Source organism: Mandrillus leucophaeus, unplaced genomic scaffold (assembly GCF_000951045.1).
Source record: "Mandrillus leucophaeus isolate KB7577 unplaced genomic scaffold, Mleu.le_1.0 Scaffold510, whole genome shotgun sequence".
NCBI lineage: Eukaryota > Metazoa > Chordata > Mammalia > Primates > Cercopithecidae > Mandrillus > Mandrillus leucophaeus.
Window position 1 is genome coordinate 775,093 of NW_012105476.1, and position 20,039 is coordinate 795,131.

At 59.7% G+C, this 20,039-nt stretch overlaps 1 protein-coding gene across 1 annotated transcript in view; it reads right to left on the bottom strand.

Annotated features, from left to right (window-relative positions):
- SNED1 (sushi, nidogen and EGF-like domains 1) overlaps positions 1–20,039 on the bottom strand; it is a 63,238-nt gene that overhangs the window by 25,069 nt on the left and 18,130 nt on the right. The window contains exons 9-27 of the mRNA XM_011996400.1: positions 19,608–19,733; positions 19,282–19,386; positions 18,912–19,025; positions 18,118–18,234; positions 16,188–16,304; positions 15,890–16,006; positions 15,581–15,694; positions 15,149–15,322; positions 12,587–12,700; positions 11,792–11,905; positions 11,367–11,480; positions 10,612–10,725; positions 9,974–10,270; positions 7,663–7,846; positions 6,667–6,779; positions 5,483–5,764; positions 3,973–4,117; positions 3,815–3,897; positions 2,298–2,396 (exon numbers count right to left, since the gene is read on the bottom strand). Of these exons, the coding sequence (XP_011851790.1) occupies positions 2,298–2,396; positions 3,815–3,897; positions 3,973–4,117; positions 5,483–5,764; positions 6,667–6,779; positions 7,663–7,846; positions 9,974–10,270; positions 10,612–10,725; positions 11,367–11,480; positions 11,792–11,905; positions 12,587–12,700; positions 15,149–15,322; positions 15,581–15,694; positions 15,890–16,006; positions 16,188–16,304; positions 18,118–18,234; positions 18,912–19,025; positions 19,282–19,386; positions 19,608–19,733 (2,643 nt within the window). The remainder of the gene's footprint in view (positions 1–2,297; positions 2,397–3,814; positions 3,898–3,972; positions 4,118–5,482; positions 5,765–6,666; positions 6,780–7,662; positions 7,847–9,973; positions 10,271–10,611; positions 10,726–11,366; positions 11,481–11,791; positions 11,906–12,586; positions 12,701–15,148; positions 15,323–15,580; positions 15,695–15,889; positions 16,007–16,187; positions 16,305–18,117; positions 18,235–18,911; positions 19,026–19,281; positions 19,387–19,607; positions 19,734–20,039) is intronic.

The window sequence follows — 20,039 nt, forward strand, 5'->3', positions numbered from 1 at the left end:
TCTCAAAAAAAAAAAAAAAAAGAAAAAAAAAGAAATACCACCAAGAATAGGGAAGGACAAGCCAGAGGCTGGAAGAAGATAACTGCAGAACACAGAGCTGACAAAGGATCAGTATCAAAATATGTAAGAATTTTGACAGATGAATAAGAAGAGTACAAATAACCCAACAAAAAGTCAAAAGGTGTGACCAGGCATTTCACAGAAGCAGACACCTTTGGTGGATGCCCAGGAAGACAGGCTCAGTCACATCAGTGCTCAGGAGGTGCAAACCCAGATCCCAGGGGTTGCGTCACACCCGTTCTGCCTACAGGATCTGCAAACCTGGCGAAACCTAGTTCTAGAGAGACTGGATTCACTGCTTATCTTCATCACTGCTGGAGGGAGAGCAGACTGCTATTGCCTCTTAGAAAATGACTTAGTGTTCTCGTGTAATTCGGGCGTTCACACATCCTCATCCTAGATCCAGCACTTCCACTCTCACACACGTACCGGAAAACCTGTACAGGAACATCCACTGCAGCTCCGCTCATACCAAACACAACCTACATGTTCTCTGCACAGAGAGGGGAGAAAAGCTGGTCAATTCACTCAGTGGACTCTGTGCTCAACAGTGGGTGTGAACAAGCCACAGCCGCCCAGACCGCATGGGCCAACCTCCGTCCGAGAATGCGGAGTGAAAACACAGGTCTAACGATCACACACGGCAAGATAATTATCTCGCAAAGAAAACTCACTTATTGTTCTGCCACACATATATGTCCGAAAAAATATATGTTTCCCCACCTTCCACTCTGAAGAAAACAAAGGAATTCTAAGCACCAAGTTCAGGATCATGGTTAACCGAGGGGAGAGAACAGGGAGTATGACGGCAAAAAAGATAGAAGGTGTTGTTCACGTTCAAGTGTATAGGTCGGGTTCTTGATTTAAAGTCATTATTCAAAGACTAATTAAATGAAAGGTAGCTAGTGTGAGAGTGCAACATGAATCAAAGATCATGACTAGCTTTGCACATCGAGGGGCCGTTAAAGATTCGACTTTTCATGTTATCACTTAAAATCATTTTGCACCCACCAGAGCATGAGCATCTCATGCCGGCAAACACATGAGTGCAGTGACCTCGGGGCCAGCCTGGGGGTCATCCTGAATCTCTCCTGCCGAAGAGACCCAGGGGAGTAACACGTGCCCCTCTAAGTTCTGAGTTCTAGGAAATGAACACCTGCTATTTAGAGGGTCTGACACAATGCAAACCATCTGATGAAAGGTTCGTTTTAGTTCCCTTAAAGGTCCACACCTTAATTAAGAGAATCCTTCACTCACTGCGTCGGATGCACAAGCCAGTCCTCCTGGTGCTCACAGGGACTAGCAGCGAGTCCGGACCTCATATGGTGAGGGGGGAATGTGAACTTAGGGTTCAGCGAAACTGCCACTTGCAAATGCACCCTCTGGCACTGCAGGTGCCCTTGATGTGCACAGATGTCCTTGAGAAGCTGAGGGCAGGGACTTGCTGGTGAGACCATGCTCAGTGGCTCACACCTTTACCAAGTACTAGGCCTTCTTTTGGGGCTGGGTTGAGGGGTGATCCCAATCTCAGTCTGTGGTGTGACTCAGGGGAGGACAGGTCACCGGGTGCTAGGAGAGCTGTTCATAGAGGACACAGCCCCCAAGCATTAAAACCCAGAGAAAGGCAGAGTCTGACTCAGGCTGAGGAACACACATGCATTAGTGCTGCCTAAAGGGGAGCTGCCTCGTGAGCTTCCGGGAACTCTTACTGCAGGTGCTGAGCAGATGCTCGGCGCCCCGCAGGGATGTGCTGGCCTCAATTCTCACGAGGCAGAGCCCCGGACTAGGAGACAGTTCAGGTCCTGCATAACCTGAGTGTCCACAGGGCCCAGCTGGTCCTCGAGCTGGGGCTCGCCCAGTGGCTGCTCCCTTCCCCTCCTGACTCCACCTGCTCCTCTTCGGAGAAGCGAGGGGTGTGGGGCCCAGAGGCAGGGGCTGGGGTGGGCTCTGTTGCATGTGGAGGCGAAGGAGGGGAGGGGAGGGGAGGGGAGGGGGCGGCAAAGCCAGTCTCTCCAGCTCAGACCCTGGGTGGTTTGGGTGGGTCTTGCCCCCTGGCCTGTTCCCGTCGATGGGGTCCCACTGCTTGGGTGGTAGCTTCCCCCCATCTTCCCACGCTGGGGTGCCTGGTGCTCAGCCTCCCCTTAGGTTCCTCACTGTGGATGGTCCCTTCTGCCTGCAGCCTCTAAGGCCCCTGAGAGCAGTCAGTCCCAAAGTCCCCACCAGCACTGCCAACTTACTCCCAAGGTCCTTGTTGCCGTGTTCAGGGAGCTGGAGGGCCAGGCTGACCTGCTTGGGGGCTTCCTCGGTGTGCTCGAGCTGCGCTGAGGCTGTGGGTTCTAGGAGAAGCCAGGCGGTGACCACATGGTGCAGCTGCTTTGCACCCGGCTGCTCCTGGGGCCACCCTTTTGACCCGGATGGTCCTGGGGCCACCCTTTTGAGTGCTTCTATACCTTAGGGAGCACGGATGTCCCTGGTGGGGACCAGGCTCCCTGCATGGCCCGGTGCCTGTCAGCCCCAGCACTGCCTCCCCTGAAGGGCTGGCCCTTCCACTTGCAGGGCCCCTCAGAGCTGCTTCAGGGGCAGCCAGCAGTGAGCATGCCGAGAGGCCCCATCCTCAAGGCTGATGCAGTTGCTTTCTTCTTAGGGTCAAATTCTGCATTCCTCTCCTTCCACCCCCTGCTTCTGGGAGGGCTACAGCACCCCCTGCTCTCCCTGATCTGCCCTCAGCCTCTGCTGACCTTCCCCATGCCCTTGCCCCCAGTTGCATCACTTCTATGCAGGGTTCTCAACCGCACCCTTGGACATTTGATATCTCCTTCCATACCTGCAAGTACAACAGGCCCCCGCTCTGTACTCCAGATCTCACCTGCCCACCACTGGGCGTCCCGAGCAGCTGCCTGCCCTCTCCCCAGACACCTTGCTGGGGCTCTCTCCCCCGCTTGCCATGCAGCAGTGACCCCAGGGCTCTGGTCCCTCCTTGCCAGTCTCCCTGCTGCGTCCCCTCCCTCCCCTGCCTGGGGAGTTTTTGTTCAGTTTTGTGTTCATTAAACTGGTGACTCGGCTCTGCTGGGGGATTCCAGGAGGATGAGCACCTGGCCTTCCAGGTGAGAGGCAAGGGCCAGAGAGGTGCCCTCTAGGGCAGGGTGGTGCCTGCCTCACTCCTGCCAGCATATCTCAGGGCTTCTGTGTCAGAATCGCAGGCACATTCCCGGAGCAGCCCTCACCCAGTAAAGCGGGTGGGAAGGGGCCAAGGTACCTGGGCCCCCCATCGGCCTTGCTGCCACCAGGAAGATCTTGCCAGGACAGTGGCGGAGGATCTGCTGGACCACACTCTGAGTGGCAGGTTAGACCCTCTTGCTGCCACCAGGAAGATCTTGCCAGGACAGTGGCGGAGGATCTGCTGGACCACACTCTGAGTGGCAGGTTAGGCCCTCATGGCCTCCTGCCCATGGCTTTACTAAAACAAAGCTCAGAGCCCTACTTTGGCAAACAAAGCTGCTGTAACGTCTCAGACCTGCTTCTAAAATGTTTATCTTCTCTCGCGTGCCCTGCCAGCAGCCTGTGCCTCCAGCCCACACACTGACGTGAGGCCCTCACGAGCCGCCCCTCCCGCCACGGAGATGCATGCGTCCCTGGCTGGAGACTGCGCTGGGCAGTGGGGGCAGACTCATCATGTAGGGGGCAGGGGCTGGTGAGAGTGGCAGCGAGGACGAGGGTTGGCCACTGAGGTGGGTGGGGAGGCCCCGGCACTCACGTGATCTCACGGTGGCTGCTTTGCTGGGTGAGCTGCCGAACCTGGCGCTCACTCTTCCTCTGCCGTCCACAAGCTCCGAGAACCTGCAGAGAGGGTGGAAGGGTCACCGCCGTCCGAGCGCCGCCTCGGGCGATGGGGCCGACAGGTGGGGCATGTACCTGGGGGGCTGGGTGGGGGTCTCGGGGGCGCTGTGGTCATTCAGCAGGCGCAGCTCCGGCAGGCGCACCGGGGGCGGTCTGTTCCTGAGCACCCGAGGGTGGTGTCCTCCCTGGTGCCAGCGTCTGTCAGCGCCATCCCTGGGGGCTGCAGAGCAGGCAGGAGGAAGGGGCTGGTCTGGGGCTGCCCTCTGCTCCTGTCCCTGCCCCTGTGGCATGGGAGGTGCCCCTCACACTCAGCTGTGCTTGGAGAAGGGAAGGGGGGTGTGTGAGTGAGCTGTGGTCATCCAAGGTGCTTGCGGCTTCCCCAGATGCCCTGGGTTCCCTTCCAGCCCACCCGTCACATCGCTGCTGAGCAGGAGCCACGCACAGCCACGACAAAGGCATGCACTGGCCTGGGAGTCGTGAGGCAGGGGCTGAGTGTAGGCCCCTGCCCCTGTCACTCAAAAGGGGCTGGGCCTTCCAGCTAGGACTCAGGTCCCAGGCTGCCCTGGAGACACACTTGTTCTCCCCAGTTGGCCTCTGGATGGGACACTTCAGCTGGGAGTCCCCACCCCAGCATGTGCCCTGAGAGTGAGGGCGCAACCTGTCACCCTAACAGTGTCCTTCAGCCTCCTAGGCTGGGTCCTCCTTCCCTGTGAGCCCCCCTTCCCTCTCACACTGAGGCCGGCTCACGGAGGTCCCAGCCTGCCCCTTCCACCTGGCTGGTGGGCTTGGCCCCAAGCTGGTGGGGGTTGCAGGATTGGGTCTGAGAACTCGCCAAGCTCATGTACTTCGTGTCCCCAGCACAGCCTCACGGGTTGGGGAGGAGCCTGGGGTCGGAGCCCCCTTTTCCCTGGGGAGCCGCCCCCTGCTCTGCTCTGTCCGGCCGTGGCTACTCCTCCCTGCTTGTTTCCGTCTCTCTCTTCTCTCTCTGTTCTGCTCCTGCATTTTCCCACAGCTCCTTCTGTGAACTTGGAAGACCTAAGTGGGGCATTCAGGACCCTAGTGGAGACTGGAAGGGCCACCTCTGCACTTGGGAGCAGACCTGAGCCCTTCAGAGCCTCTGTCCCCACTCCGAGCGGCTGTGCCTCTGCGCCCCAGCATTCCTGCTCCTTGCAGGCCCCTGCCCGTGGCCTCCTGGCCCTTTGTTTGTGTCCAGCGGCCCCTCATGGGTCAGGCCTGGGCTGCACGGCCACTTCCGGGGGCTTCCTCCTCGCTGCCACCCTCGGCACGCGTTTTCAGGTGACGCTCAGCCTGTCTGGGATCTACGGGGTGGGGGGGGGTCCAGCACAAGCTGAGGCTCCATGTGCTTCTTATTCCAGTTGTTGGTGCCACCCGCCCATGAGTCTTTCCTTTCCTTGTGGGTTTGAAAAGCCTCCCCTTTCATACACAGATTCTCCCCTGCTAACACGGTCCTGTTTCTAGGCTGTCCGCCTGGCATCCCAGGCCCCTGCAGGGCCAGGTCAGTCCTGAACAGGGTGGAGGGCTGGCAAACACTGCCCCACCCACCCGCAGGGCCTGCGGCACTCACAGGTGATGATGTAGAGGTGGGCGGGCTCGCTGTGCAGTGGCCCGAGCTCCGTGCCCTGCACGGCCGTCACGGAGAGCTGGTACCGCCGTCCCGGAAGCAGGTCACGCACTGTGTAGGACGCCAGCTTCCCATTGGGGACGTAGCGGCTCTTGGTGCTCTGGCTGGTGGTCACATTGATGACATAAGCCTCCAGCAAGCTGCCTGGAGTCGGGGCATCCCAGACCACGTGGGCAGAGGTGGCCGTGACTCGGGCGGCCGTCAGGTTTGCTGGAGGCAGGGGCCCTGGACGAGGCAGGAGCAGGGAGAGGTGAGGGGGTGCCCACAGTGTCTTCTGGTGAGAACACAGTTTGAGAACCTGACAGGGGCTGCCGCAGCCTTGCTGGGAGCCAGGTTCTTTATTATGGAGAACGGCACAGCACTGAGGCGGGGTGTGGGCTAGCACGCACGGCAGCATCTCCCAACCAAGAGGCCTGCAGGCCCCCGATGCCACCCTCCCCTCGGGTTAGGATTCACCCTGCGAAGCCCCCAGGCCCTGTCCCGTCAGCTGGCGCCCTCCCTGCAGCACTGTTGGTTCCCCTGAGCCTGGCTGCACAGAGCCCTGGGCAGACTCCCCTACTCCACCAGCCTTTCCTGTGCCTTCCCAGGCGGGCAGCATCCGAGTGCACAGGTGGGCAGGGGCCTGCTCAAGCCTCTGTTCCTCACGGAGGGAGCTGCAGCCTCCCCTCTGCCCGGTTCACCACCCCTCCCCTGTGTGCTTGCTGACTGTGCTCTTGCCCCTCCCATGCACTGGGGAGGGGGTGTGGGCCTAGTGACACCAGGAGCTTAGCTAGAGGGGGCTGGTTGCAAGGTGCAAGGGCCCTGGACAGCGTGGGTATCCCTGGCCCAGTGAGTTCCTCTGACCCTCTGGTCAGTGCCCAGTAGGAACTTCATGCTGAGGAGCTACCAAGAGCCTTTAGAGATGGAGACTGCCCTGGAGAGCTGTCCCAGCACAAGGGCCCAGCGCAGCCCAATGGCTCCTGCCCAGTGGCCCCTGCTCAATGGCCCCAGCGGAAGAGATGTCCGGGAGGCCAGGGCTGGGTTTCTGGTGTTGGGACGCTTTGGAGAGGACTAGGGGAGGCTGGAAGGAAGTCAGAGCTTCTAGAAGACAGCCTTTCGTGTGCCAGGGGCCGTGCCGCTCTACTCACGGGTCCACACGTGTGTTGGTGCGGTGGCCAGGCTCTCCGTGGGGTGCTCCTCTCCCCTGAGCCCACTGAGGGTGGTCAGCTGGATGGTGTACCTCCTCCCAGGCAGCAGAGCCCTGTGGGCAGGAGGTGACGAAGAGAGAACAGGGACGTCTGGGACCTGTGTGTGACTCAGCTGCCAGACCGCAGCTCCCCCAGTCAGGAGGTGACCGGCGGGAGGTCGCCCTGCTGCTGGTGGCCCAGGCGACCTCCAGGAGGGGCACACTCACAGCCCTCAGAGCCGTGTGCTCCTAGGATGGGAAGCGGCGGAGGATCGGGTGCGCCTGGGGCCGCTACAGTATTGTCAGAGGGCCGGTGTTCAGATGGGAGAGGCCAGAGAAGGGGGAAGTGGTCGCTGTGCGGGAACGGGGGACAGGCAGGCCCGATGCCCCTCGGCGCAGGTGAGTTGATGTAAATTCTCAGGAAACCACAGGGCAACGTGAGGCCAATGCTGCCCCAGCCCCAGGAAGCTGCTGGCTGGCGTCTTCCTTCCCACTCGCTCTCCGGTCTTTCCCGGCACCCCTGCCTGTGCTGAGCACGAATCGGAAGCTTTCTCTCTGGCTGGTGCCCAAATCACAGGGGTCCACTGTGGGACTCCGGGAGAGCTTGGGGCTGTTACCATCTCCCCTCGCTGGCCGCTGCTCTCTGAGGGGCCAAGTCACTCTCACGATCTGTGTGGAAGGCGTGCTCCCGGGTTTTCAGAGCTTTTCCTGCTCTTTATGGACACTTTAAAACACTACGAAGGTGTATCCTCTCTTGGCAGCTCTGATGAGGTGAGGCAGGAGTGAGGCCTCCAGGGTCAGAGGCTGGCTCACCTGAGAGACCTTTGCCTCCACCCGGGTGAGGAGCGGCAGGTGCACAGTCCACACATGGAGAATGTGCCCGAGACCTGGGCCCCGTGTCCCCGAGCCCCCACCCCTGCCCTCGCCCCAGCCCCATGCTCTGGGTGTCCCCTCTCACCCAAAGGTGAACCTGTCCACACTCCTTTCCACATCAGTGGCCTGGTCTCTGAGGGCCTCAGGGTGGCGGATGGACACGCGGACCCCACTGACGGTGGCATGGTGGATCCTGTGCAGGGCCCACTGCACCGAGATGGTGCTGGCCGTCACATTGGTGACCTCGAAGCCTTCCACAGGCCGGGGTCCTAGGGGGAATGGGCTACTTAGCAGGTGCTGGCCCCTCCTTGCTCCTGGGGGAGGGCAGGGGCTCAAGATGAGACCAGGCTTGGGAGGGTGCTGGGGGCCACAGAGAGATCCTGGAGAGGGTGTCCCATCAGCTACTCAGGGGACTCGGGCTGAGTGGGATGCCCAGGCCCTGGCCTCCAGGGCTGATGGCTGCGGAGCCCGCTGTGGGCCATCCTGCTTTACCAGAGGCAGGGGTCTTAACCTCCATTTAGATGTGGCGGTGACATGGCGGGGGATGGGCCGGAGTCCCTCTGGACATGAGCGACCCGGACCTCCCCTCTTTTCTGCGCCAGTCGACTATTTTGGTCTGACAGCACACATCTGGGCCCGGTCTGGGTGACACTGTCCGAGGAGGATGGACGCACAGAGCTCCCAGCGACTGCAGGGCAGGGGCCACTTCCCGCCTGGCCAGTCTCCTCCAAAGCTCCAGTGCCACTGCTGATGCGCCAGGCAGAGCCCAGAGGGCAGCGCGTGGCTCCCGGCAACTCAGCACCCCAGTCTGTGAACAGTGGTCCCTTCCACCCACCACGGCTGGCTGGAGCCCCCACTCTGCAGCGGGCACAGCGGGCTCCGCCTTCGCTCCAGATACCTTCCGAGGGCAGACCTCACATGGGGCAGCCTCGCAGGTGCTTCTTCCTAAAACAGCCCAGGAGAGCCTCCCTTACTCAGTCCCTGGAAGCTCCTCTTGACACCTGCTCGGTGCCACCCGCACGTGCATCCAGGCTCCCCACTGGCTGAGGTGTGCTCTGTGTCGTTGCTGTGTTGGGAATTCCAGCCCCTTGGTGGTCACCTCCTGCAGGACAGGCCCCTGTGGGCCCCTGGGTGGGCTCGAGCTGCCCTGGATGCCTCCGCCTGTCCCTCAATGCCCTTGGCATTGGCCTCAAGCTGGGGCCCAGGTGTGGCCAGGAGGCCTTCTTCCTGTGACAGCCGCCGAGCTCCTCTCTGCCTTCCCACCACGCTACCCGTAGGTTTCACCGAACTCACATGGCCGCCCCGCGGGGCCCTGCCAGGTGCTCAGGCCTCAATGAATCCCCGGCCACCCACCCACCCATCACGCCACTTTGCAGCAGTCCGTGCTCTGAGCACCTTTTCCTCTTTCCTCGAGCCTCTAGCACCCCTTCCCCATTCTTGTTCCTGTGTCTGAAAGCCACAGGTGTGCTGGGTGAGAGTCCCATGGCCCCATGGCCCTGCACCCCACCTTGGTTCCTGCCCAGCCTGTACCAAGATCCCCCGTGCTCTAGCTGATGCGGCTGGGCTCAGTGGAGGGCCAGCCTCTGCTTTCTACCGGCCCTGCCCCTGTCTGTCCACGGCCGTGCTCCGGGGCTCCCTTCTCCTCCCCGGAATCCCTCCCAGCAGCACACAAGCCAGCTAAGCCCTGACGCCTTCCCTAGAGCGCTCAGCATCTCCTGCTCCCCGACGTGGCAACAACCCCCGAGGCTGTGCACAACCCGGGCCTCCCCTGCTTTCTTGGCGGCTCAGGCTCTCAGGGGGCTCCTCCCTAGGACTCTTCAGGGGTCACATCTGGTCACAGCTTTCGGTGCCAGCTCCAGGTGGAGGCTCTGGGTCTGTCCTTCCATCTAGGGCCTGCCCCATGGCTCTTCCCGATTAGCCACGGATGCCTCTTCTTAGCACATCCCAGTGCCTACATATCCCTGTGAGCAGGTGCCCCTCAAACTCTCCCCAGGCCTTCAGAGCACCCCAGAGTCCCAGCCCATCCAAGCCCGCCCCCGCGGCCCCTGTCTCCCGCACTGGCTCCTTCCAGGGACCTTTTTGGGAAGGCCCCATTCCTCCCCAGTCCCACTTCCTAGCACCATGCCTGGGGGTTGTGCTGCTCCCACTCTTGGCTCTATTCTATGCGCCCCAATCCCACGCTTGTATCTTGTGGACCCGAGGCCACTCCCGAACAGCTCTGTCTCCCCAGTGCTGTCTGCAGCAGGGCGGTGCCTCCAACCCCCAGCTCGGCTGTCTTGCTGCTGGGAGAACTAGGGAGGTGGACGGCACGACAGCCGCCCTGCAGGTGTCCGGGGCCAGTGCTGCCCTTGAGGGGCAGGGGCTGGGCGGGGACGGCCAGGCTTGGGGATACTCACGCGTGCGGGCCAGCAGCACGGCAGGCCTGCTGATGTCATTCTTGTTGTTAGTGTTGCGCTTGACTGAGAAGACGGAGATGTTGTAGGCCCTGCCGGCCGCCAGGGCCCGGAGCTGGTGCGAGGAGCGGGTCCTGTCCACAAAGTCCGTGCGCCGGTAGGAGCCATCGGAGGAGACGTAGGTGACCGCGTAGCCATCAAGCATCTGCCTCGCGGCTGGGCCGTCGGGCGGGTTCCAGGAGATGGAGACCCCACTCTCCTCCACTCTCTCCATCTTGAGGGCCGTCGGTGGGAAGAGCTCTTCAGGGTTTGGGTCAAAACAAGGGGAGGGGACTGGTCAGCTGTCAACCGTGCACGCCTGGCTCCCATTGGCGGCTCAGCCGGGTCCTGCTCTTGGGCCTAACACACCCATCGCTGGCAGAGTTCTTCTTTGTCCCCGGCCACATACCTCCAGGAGGGTGACACTTTTGCATGTGTGACAGTGTTTCAAGCCCACCGGGGGATTTTATCCCCTCCCTGTTCCTCAGGGAAGGGGCCTGGGCAAGCAGCGGCCAGATGCTCTGCCCTTGGGGACCGTTGGGCCCTCTGGGGTGAGGGGACCCCCTCATGGCTCCCTCACTAGAGGCGCCCTCGCCACCCACCTTTGGCACAGTCCTTGCCCGTGTAGCCCACTTTGCAGGTGCAGCTGTGGGAGCCGTTGCTGGCCAGGCAGTAGCCACGGCCCCCACAGGGGCTGGAGAAGCAGGGGTCACTCGCTGAGGGGAGAAAAAGCAGCTGTGTGTGTTGGGGTATGGCCAGGGGCCCCCGCTCCAACCGCGCCCTTGTTCCTGGGGCACTGGGTCCCTCTTGTGTGGGTGTGGAGGGGAGGGGGGCACAGGACAGCTACTGCCTCCCTTCGGTTCTGTCACCTCCACTGCCCTGCGGGGTCCAACCCAGCAGCCCCCTCCACCCTCCACAGCTGAGTGCCGTCAGCCGGACTGGCTGAGGGGATGAGACACTGGACCAGGACAGGCCAGGTCACCACCAGAGTGACAGTCCTGCTTGACGAGGGGAGGTCAGTGGTCAGGGAGGCCTCATCAGGAGGTATCCCACTGGGGGCTGATTAGGGAGAATGTTCCAGAGAGAAACACAGCGACGGGCCGGACCTGGGTGTGCAATGAGCTTGGCCTGTCCGAGGGCAGCAGGGCCTGTGTGTGATGTGAGGCCCCACCCATGGGCGTGTCCCTGGGTGAAGAGGGGTGTCGGGGGGTGGGGTGAGCACAGGAGATGGGGATGTTTAGAAGGCACCATCATGGGACCAAGGGAGACAGGCAGAGGGCCACTGGCCTGTGGCCTGAGAAAGGGCCTTCCCAGGCGGTGGGCAGAGCGCGGGCAGCAGGCGGGCCTGCCGCCCTACCTGTCTCGCAGTGGTAGCCGAAGAAGCCCTCTGGGCAGACGCACAGGTAGGCCCCGCCGCCACTCTCACACCGGCCTCCGTGCTGGCAGGGGCTGGAGTCGCAGGCGTCCACCTCTGGAGAACACCCAGAGAGTGGGCCCAAGCCGCAAGGGGGGAGTCTGGGGGAGGGAGGAGAGGACAGCGGGAAGAAGGGAAAGGAGGAGTCTAGGGGCAGAGGCCAGGAGAGAGGGGCAGTGGGCAGGTCCCTCCCCTCAGCGCTCCCCAGCACCCTCACCTCCACCCCTCCCTCCCAAGGTGGCCGCAGCCCTGGGGGTCCCCCTCCCCAGGTGGTCTGCCCAGCAGGGAATGTGGGGATGCTCCACCTCCTCTCTGATCTTCCAGAGGCCCAGGCTCTGCATGTGGGGCCCACTGGAGGGAACCCCTACCTGTCTCACAGTGGACTCCAACGAAGCCTGCAGGGCACTGGCAGACATAGGCCCCCGGGAGGTTCCTGCAGGAGCCTCCATTTCTGCAGAGGTGAGCTCGGCACTCATCCCTCTCTGCACAGAGAAGGGGTGTCAAGGGTGTTGCTGGCTTAGGTCCGAGGCGCCTACGTGCCCCCAGGATTCTGTGCATTCCCGGGGGCTTTGGTCACCCCTTCCCCAACTGGGAGTAACTACTCGGGACATGTGCGCTTTCTTCCCTCAGCCCCACACCCGCCCCTCGTCGGGAGGCATGTCACCTCCACTGCCTGCTGGCAAAGCCCCACCTCCAGGCCATGCCTTCCTCCAGGCCACTCCGCAATGGGAGGCTCCCCAAGGGCACGACTGGGCACGGCTCCCTGGGCCTGCCCTCCCTGGAGCCTGCGTTTCTTTCTCAGGCTTAAGAGCCCTAGCAAGGTACAAGGGTGTGCAGGGCTCACGGGGCAGGCCTCCCCTCCCTCCACTGGCTGGCAGCACCGACCAGGCGTCAGAGGCTGTGACCTGCCCTCTGCGACACCCACCTTCTCTGCGCCCTGAGCCCAGGCCAGCACTTCTCAGCTGGGCTCTCAGTCTCCCCTGGGGAGGTGCAGGAAGCGATGTTTGTAAATCTTTGTCTTGGATGTCAGAGCTGGCAGGGGCCCGAGAGAGCATGCAGTGGCCACCCCAGCCATCCAGAGACCTCTCCAGGGGACCCACTGCCTCAGGCACATGGCCAGTGTGCTGGAGCTGCCACCCCAGCAGGGCCAGGGCCCCTCTTACCCAGCTCGCAGTGGGTGCCCTCGTAGCCTGTGCTGCAGAGGCACAGGTACCCAGCGACGTGGTCCTGGCAAGAGCCCCCATGCAGGCACGGCTGAGACCGGCACTCATCAATTTCTGAGAGGAGAGAGTCCAAGAGTAAAGCAATGTGGCCACAATGAAGCCAAATTAAGATGCACATAAACTAGCTCTGAGGGGCCAGAGAGAATTCGATGATACATCGTCAGTGCTTGGAAAGGCCAGAGACCAGGGCTGGATATCCTTGGAGTCAGAGCAGGGCAGTGGGCCTGGGGCTCAGTGCCTGGCTGTGCCTGTGAAGTGACAGGGCAGGCTCACAACCACCCCAGGGCTCACGGTAGACGCTGTGGGACTTAATTCCAGTGGTTCAGGCCGACAGGACAAAGGCCTCAGGGGTTTGGCAGAAAATGTCTCATGTCCCATCTTGCCATTTCAATGTATAATAGTCACCTATGAAACCAGTACCTCTGGGACCAGTCTTAGTTCTAAACGATTCACCACAGGTTTCTTTTAAAGTGGGAGTTGTGCTCCTGAATTTAAATGTTTATTTTCTTAAAGTGTAATTTCATGCTTAAAAAGTAAATAAACAGTAGTGACTTAGTGACATCTGGCACTAGCATCCGCCCTGGCAGCCAGAATGGTGAATGGGTTCATCTGACCTTGCACCCTCCTCTTCCCCTGTGATAAATATTTCTGCGTTTATCATTTCCTTATCTTTTAAAAATTAGGTTTTCTGGCAGCAAAATAACTAAAATTAGCTTTAAAAGTTTTATAAATTGCCTAAACAATAATGACTGTGTTTTTGTTGTTTAGGAACTTTATTCATAGTACATCATGATATATATTGTCTTCTCTCAGCATTATATGCAGAAGAGAACTCCACATCGCAGGTCACTGTGGTTCATAGATTTTCACTACCGAATAACATTCCACAGTGTGGTTACATCATACTTCACCCATTCTCATTGGCTGGGTCTTTGGGTTGGTTCTAGACTTTTTTCCTTTTTTTTTTGTTTCCTTTTTTTTTTTTTTGAGACGGAGTTTCACTCTTGTTGCCCAGGCTGGAGTACAGTGGCATGATGGTGGCTCCCCACAACCTCCGCCTCCTGGGTTCAAGCGATTCTCCTGTCTCAGGTTCCCAAGTGGCTGGGACTGCAGGTGCCCGCCACCACGCCTGGCTAATTTTTGTATTTTAGTAGAGATGGGGTTTCACTATGTTGGCCAGGCTGGTCTCGAACTCCTGACTTTATTAGGCTTTTCAAAGAACTAATTTTGGCTTGTCCTTTCTTTTGTATCTTTGATCTCTACTTCATTAATATGGCTTTTACCTTCATTCCTCTTTCCTTCTACTTTTTTCAGCATCATTTGGTATTTTTCTTCCTAACTTCTCAAGTCAGACATTTAATTAATCAAGTTTGAAATTTTTTTCTTTTCTAACATTGGTATTAATGTCAGTTTCCCCGGCTAATGTTAAAATTTTTTTGTAGAGATGAGGTCTCCCTATGTTGCCTTTGCTGGTCTTGAACTCCTGTGTTAAAGTCTGTCTTCTGCAATTCTGCTTCCAATCGTACATATTTTCTGGACTTTTATTATTGTTTTTTGAGACAATCGTACTTTTCAGGTGTCTTGATATCCTGGCTGGTTGCTCATATTATCTGAGGATATCGGCTTTTCATCTGGCAACATATAGGAGGGGAAGTAGCACTGGGAGGGGGGTGGTCTCCAAGACAGTCAGGAGCTCACCCTGGGGCTTAAAGCCCAGAAGGAAAGGAGGGATGCTTGAAGCCAGGTGTTCCCAGAACCCTTCACCTGAGTGAGGCCACGCAGGTTGGCCTTGGGTTTGCGGGGCATGTGGGGGACAGTGATGTGCTTATGTGCCTCACTCAAATCTGGGTGCTGTCACCCACTGTTCCTAAGCTTGTTTTAAAATCCTTACTTCATAAAACTAGCTCACATCACACAGACTTTCTGATGGACAGTTTGGACTCCTCTGGTGTAATGTGATGCACCTGTAGGGTGTTAATGGCCCTACTTCTCCAGGGGCTTCGGTCAGGGGGGCCTTGTCTCTAGGCTGTGCACCCCCAGCTCCCAAGCCAGACCAGGGTGGGACCTCGGTGGCAACGCACTCCTCAAATGGCTGCAGGGGGTAGGGGGATCTTGTTTTGATTCCACAAGTCTTCAAGGGGCCAGGAGTAGGAGTGGGTCCTGAACCTGTGTCTGGCTCTTTAGGACTCTGCCCCTGGGCTACCTCTTGGCCTCAGCTACTACATCTGCAGAGTGGGTATTTGGGTGTTTGACCCCCTGCTCCGGGCTGCTCTGAGGACAGGGAAGCCTTTAGTGAATGGTCCAGAGCAAAGTTGACTGTGATCATCACCTCTGTCACCCCACGGTCCATATTCACAGACAGGAGACTGAGGGGAGAAGGGGCAGGACCAGGTCAGAGCTGGGCATCCTTGCTTGGGCCTGCAGCCTCTGTGCTCCTCCACACGGGCAGGGTGAGGAGGGTGTGGGCCCCACCTTCCCCACCCCAAGGGCCCGCAGAATCACCAAGGCACTGCGGAGGCTCACTCCAGACACCATGTGGCTGACAGACCCGGATGCGGCTGGGGGCGCTCAGGCTGTAGCCGCGGTCACATGCATATAGGGCCACCGCGCCCAGCCGCGTGCCGTTGAAGCGCAGTGTGGCGTGCTTCACCTCCTCTGGGGGGCCGCAGTCCACCTCTGCAAGGCACAGCAGCCTGTCTCGCACAGTCCTGTGCCTTCCCGGCCCCTCCCCACCGCTCTGCCCTCTGCCCAACCCGGCTGCAGGGCCCAGAGACGTCCTGCTCCCACACTGCCCTTCGCCAGGGAAAGGTGCCTTGACTTCTGGGGCCTGGTTGCTGTGATATGTATTTCCTTCTTCCCATCCCTGCCCTGCTCAGCTCTGCAGGGATTAGCAAGAAATCCCATGCTCCCCACTTGGCCCCCCGGCCCTCTCACCTGCCTGGCACCGGCGTCCCGTGTACCCCGCTTGGCAGTGGCAGAAGAAATCCGTGCCTCGGTCCTCGCAGGTGCCCCCATTCACACACGGGCTCCGGAAGCAGGGGGAGGGGGCTGCCAGAATGCAGGAGGGTCCTGGCCACTATGTCTTCCCTGAAGGCTCGGGACTGCATGGGGCATCCTGCCTCCTGCGCCCAGCTCCACCTCCTGCGCCTCCAGGGCCTGGACCAGCCCTGCCCACGGGCCTGTTTTCACATCTGCAGAGAGGGTTCCCCCGGCCGCCCTGGTCTGGCCTCCCACCCACCTTACCTATCTCGCAGTGCCGCCCGGAGAAGCCTGGGGGGCAGTCACATTTGTATTTGCCAATGTAGTGGAAGCAGGTGCCGCCGTTGTGACAGGGGCCAGAGGCGCATGAGTCTGGCTTCCCTGGAAGCAGAAGCCAAGTCAAGGGTCGCAGCCCACCGCCCCTCCCAGGTTCCCCAACATCCCAGAGCTGGGGCCTCTTCATGAGAAGCAGACCCACAGCTGGCAGGGAGGGTGCGTCAGGGGCCCCAGCTCAGGGCTGGCCCGTTGCTCCTGCCCTCCCCCCTGCCCCTGGGGGCCGCACCGATCTCACAGTGCCTCCCGGTGAAGCGGTAGGGGCAGCTGCAGTGGTACTCGCCGCCTGCCTCCTTGCACGTGCCCCCGTTCCGGCAGGGCCCGGAGCTGCATAGGTGTGGCCGGGCTGTGTAGAAGGACAGAGAGGCAGATGAACGGGGCCAGGCTGCTGGCTCCACAGAGCCACTATACCCCCCTGGCATCCTCTCAGTCCTCTGGTGCTGGTGGGGCCTGGCAGGCCGGGCCTGCTTCTTGACTGAGCCCTGGGGCCCGGCTGCAGAGGGGACCAAGCAGGTCCACACACATGGGGGAGACTGGGGTGGGGCTCGCAGGCCAGAGACCCCAACTCAGCCTCAGGTGGGCCCTTTGCTCGCCTGTCCTCTTCTCTGCCCAGGCTCTGGCAATGGCTGGACCCTCCCTGTGGAGAACCAGCCCGGCTACTGCTGCAGGTGCAGCACTTCTCCCTCCTGCACACAGGTATTCCCCGTCTGACAGGAAGTGGCTGAGTCTCATCCGCCATGACATCAGGGTCCCCAGCAGTCAATCTGGATTTTTGTGTGTTCCGTACCTGCATTGGCATTGCCACATTTTCTCTGGGTCCTAACAGTTCCTGGGCTCCCAAGGGACTCAGACGCTAAGCATGTATTTAAAGGCATCTGCTAAACCAGCACATCTATCCTGCCACCTTGCCAATCACCCTGTCAAAGGGCCAGCGAGGAACTCCGAATCCTTGGACATCTGGGTTCTGAGCGGCAGGAGGGGCCTGCCCCACTGTGCTCGCTTCTCTCCCGCCAACCCTTACCCCCAGGGGCCTCCCAAGCTGCACGTCCAAGCTCTGGCTGCCCCACCCCTGAGGACAGCCATCCTTGTCCCTTCTGTACTCCCTTTGGGGTCAGAGGTGTCCACATTGGTGGCCCGTGTGCTCACGGAAGCTGGGACCCTGGGGGAGGGCTGTGCAGTTCCCGGAGTGGGCACAGAACCGTTGGGGCAGGGACACTGGGTACTGGCAGTCTGGCCTAGTGAGGAGATGTCGGCTTTGGTAGGACACCCCTTGGGTGCAGTGGACCTCATGCCACTGGCAGGTGTGAGCTGGCGTAGGGCCAGAGTCAGCTCTGGGCAGGGCCCACGCAGGTCCTCAGGGTGGTCCTAGGAGTGTGTTGAGAGAGAAAGACCTTGTCAGAGCTTGCAAAGAACCAAGCAGTTGGGGTCTTCTCTTTGGAAACCTGTTCTACCTCTGCCGCAGGGATTGGGGGAGCCACGGGGTCCAGGGCTCAGACTTCAGGGTCTTTCCCTCAGGGACAAGAAACAGAGCAGGGGAGGGGCCATGGGAGGCTCCACACCAGTCCAGGCTACGGGGGTGCCTGGGGCCAAGCCCCCGGAGACGGTGCCAGGCCGCTCTGGGGTCAGGCAGCCCCCTCTGGGCACTGGCCACTGAGATGCCAAACAGGTCTGGGGGTCACTGATGGGAGTCCTGACTGTTGCTTCAAACTGCATGGAAGGGACAGTCCTGGGTGGGGCCTGGCGGGGACAGCTACGCCTGCAATGTGCTTACGGAAGGACACTTCTACTCTCAAGCGGCTAAATGTAATAAAATTCGACATTGTCCATGCTGAATTAGATTGAGCAAAATCCTAAGGAAATTTTTAAAATAAAATTTAATATAATGATTCTAAAACCTATTTGGAAAAATGCTGAGAAGGCAATGAAGCCTATCTTGAGAAGAGCAAGGTAAGGACCAGCAGGCCTGGCACTGGTGCAGATCAGAACCGTCCCGACAGTGAGGTGCTCGCCTCCAAACACACAGAACAGAGCAGCACATCAGGCAGGGCTCTAGAAGAGGTCAGCAATTCGCCAAACAAAGACAGAGAGACCGCAGAAGCGGAACCGAGGCCCGCGGGCGCTCTCCAGGGTGCTGACGCCGGCGCCCCTGCCCGCCATACCTTTCTCGCAGTGCTTGCCGTGGAAACCGCGCGGGCACTCGCAGATGTAGGAGTCGTCATGGGCATCGCAGGAGCCTCCGTTGAAGCAGGGGTCCGAGTCGCAGGGTGATGGCAGGGCTGGGGGCGGGGGGCAGAGGGTGGTCCTGGAGCTTATGCTGCATCCGTGCAGGCGGCAAGAGGCTGGCGGGCCACCTTGCCTGCCAGGGTTACCCTGACATCCTGTCTGGAACCAAGGCCACTTAAAATACACTCTGTGGGCATCTTGGTTCCTTGGAGTGGGCTCTAAGGCCCCTCCCTGGAATTTCTCTTTTTCTCAATTTTAGCAGAACTCACCCTTCCCTATTTTACGAGGTAGGACTGGGCTGTGATACAGAAACGCCTTCCTGTCATCACTGCCAGCATCACATCATTATTCTATATAATTATACATGATGTAAGCGATTAACCATCTATACACTAACAAACATATAGTAGTGACACATTTAATTACACGTGCCTAATTACGTATGCATTAAATATTTTAATAGCTTGTGTTGGGGCTTAGGGAAGATACCACACGGTGCTTGTACACTTGCAGAAGTGCTTTTCCACGTGTGAGCTTACTCTACTGGGGCAGAGGAGATGTCTAGCCCCACATTACAGGAAGGCTATTGAGAGAGGCTCCCCCAGGTGCCAGCTCTCCTGAGAGTCAGAAGGGAAGCAGGGACTGTGGCCTGCGCCTGCCTCACCCACCACTTTCTCCCTGGCTTCTGTTCGGGCCCCCAGCCCAGCAGGCTCGTCCCTGAGCTACTCACAGTGGCTGGCATTGTGGTCGGTGTGGCAGACGCAGAGGTAGCTCCCACCGTGCTCCATGCAGTAGCCGCCGTCTGGGCACTGTGTGTTCATGTTGCAGGGCATGGCTGTGATTTCTGGAGAGAAAGGAGGAAGCCCCATCCCATATCCCGCACGTCTTCCGGCAGACCTCGAGTCCTTGTCAAGGATGGGGCTTCCCAAGACCCAGGGGCCCCAACAGGTTCAGGCACTCTTGTGGCCAGGCCCTCCTGGGGTGGGGGTAGGACCAATGGTGGACAGTCCGGACCCATGGACCCCAGCCCAAGCCACCATTCATTTTCTGATTATGAGGATGCTCAGGGACAGGGCAGGAAGAGTGCCCTGGGCACCTACCAAATTCACAGAGAAGCCCAAAGAATCCCGGGGGGCACTGGCAGAGGGTGGTGTTGGCGCCCAGGCATCTGCCTCCGTTACGGCACTCACAGTCATCGGGGACTCCTGCCACGGAGAGAGGGAGGAGCCTCCCATGTGGGGGCGCAGAAAGATGGCACCCTCGCTCCAGACCCTGCCCTGCTCCTGACCAACTTCCCATACAAACTGCAGTGTATGCACACTCACACGTTTCTTCTCGGGGTGTTTCCTGCATGCACCCACAGGAGGGCCCTCCCTGGGTCTCCTGCCCCAGCCCTAAAACGGCAGCCCTTGCAGCCCAGACGCACTCTGCCTGCAGTCCAGGCCCATGAAGCCTTCGGGGCACTCGCACACGTAGCCCTGGTCCGCATCCACACAGGTGCCCCCATTGTGGCAAGGGGCCGAGAGGCAGGCGTCCGGCACTGGGTGGTCTCCTGCAAGAACAACAGCGGTCACCAGCGGCCACGCAGGGAGCGTGGGGAGAGTGGTCTCCCCGCCCAGCTCCAATGGCACATTTGGGTTTTCACCTCTGTTCTCATTCCCAAGTGGAACTGAAGCCAGAAGCTTATTTCTGGAAATGGATGTGTAGCCGTGCTGCACCCCGTGGAGCTCAGTATCTCCCAGCTCCTTCCTTGGACAGAACAAGAAGCACAGAAAAGCCACCCAGGATTGGACAGAAGCAGCACCAGAGAAACCACCCAGGATTGGACAAAACAAGAAGCACCGGAGAAGCCACCCAG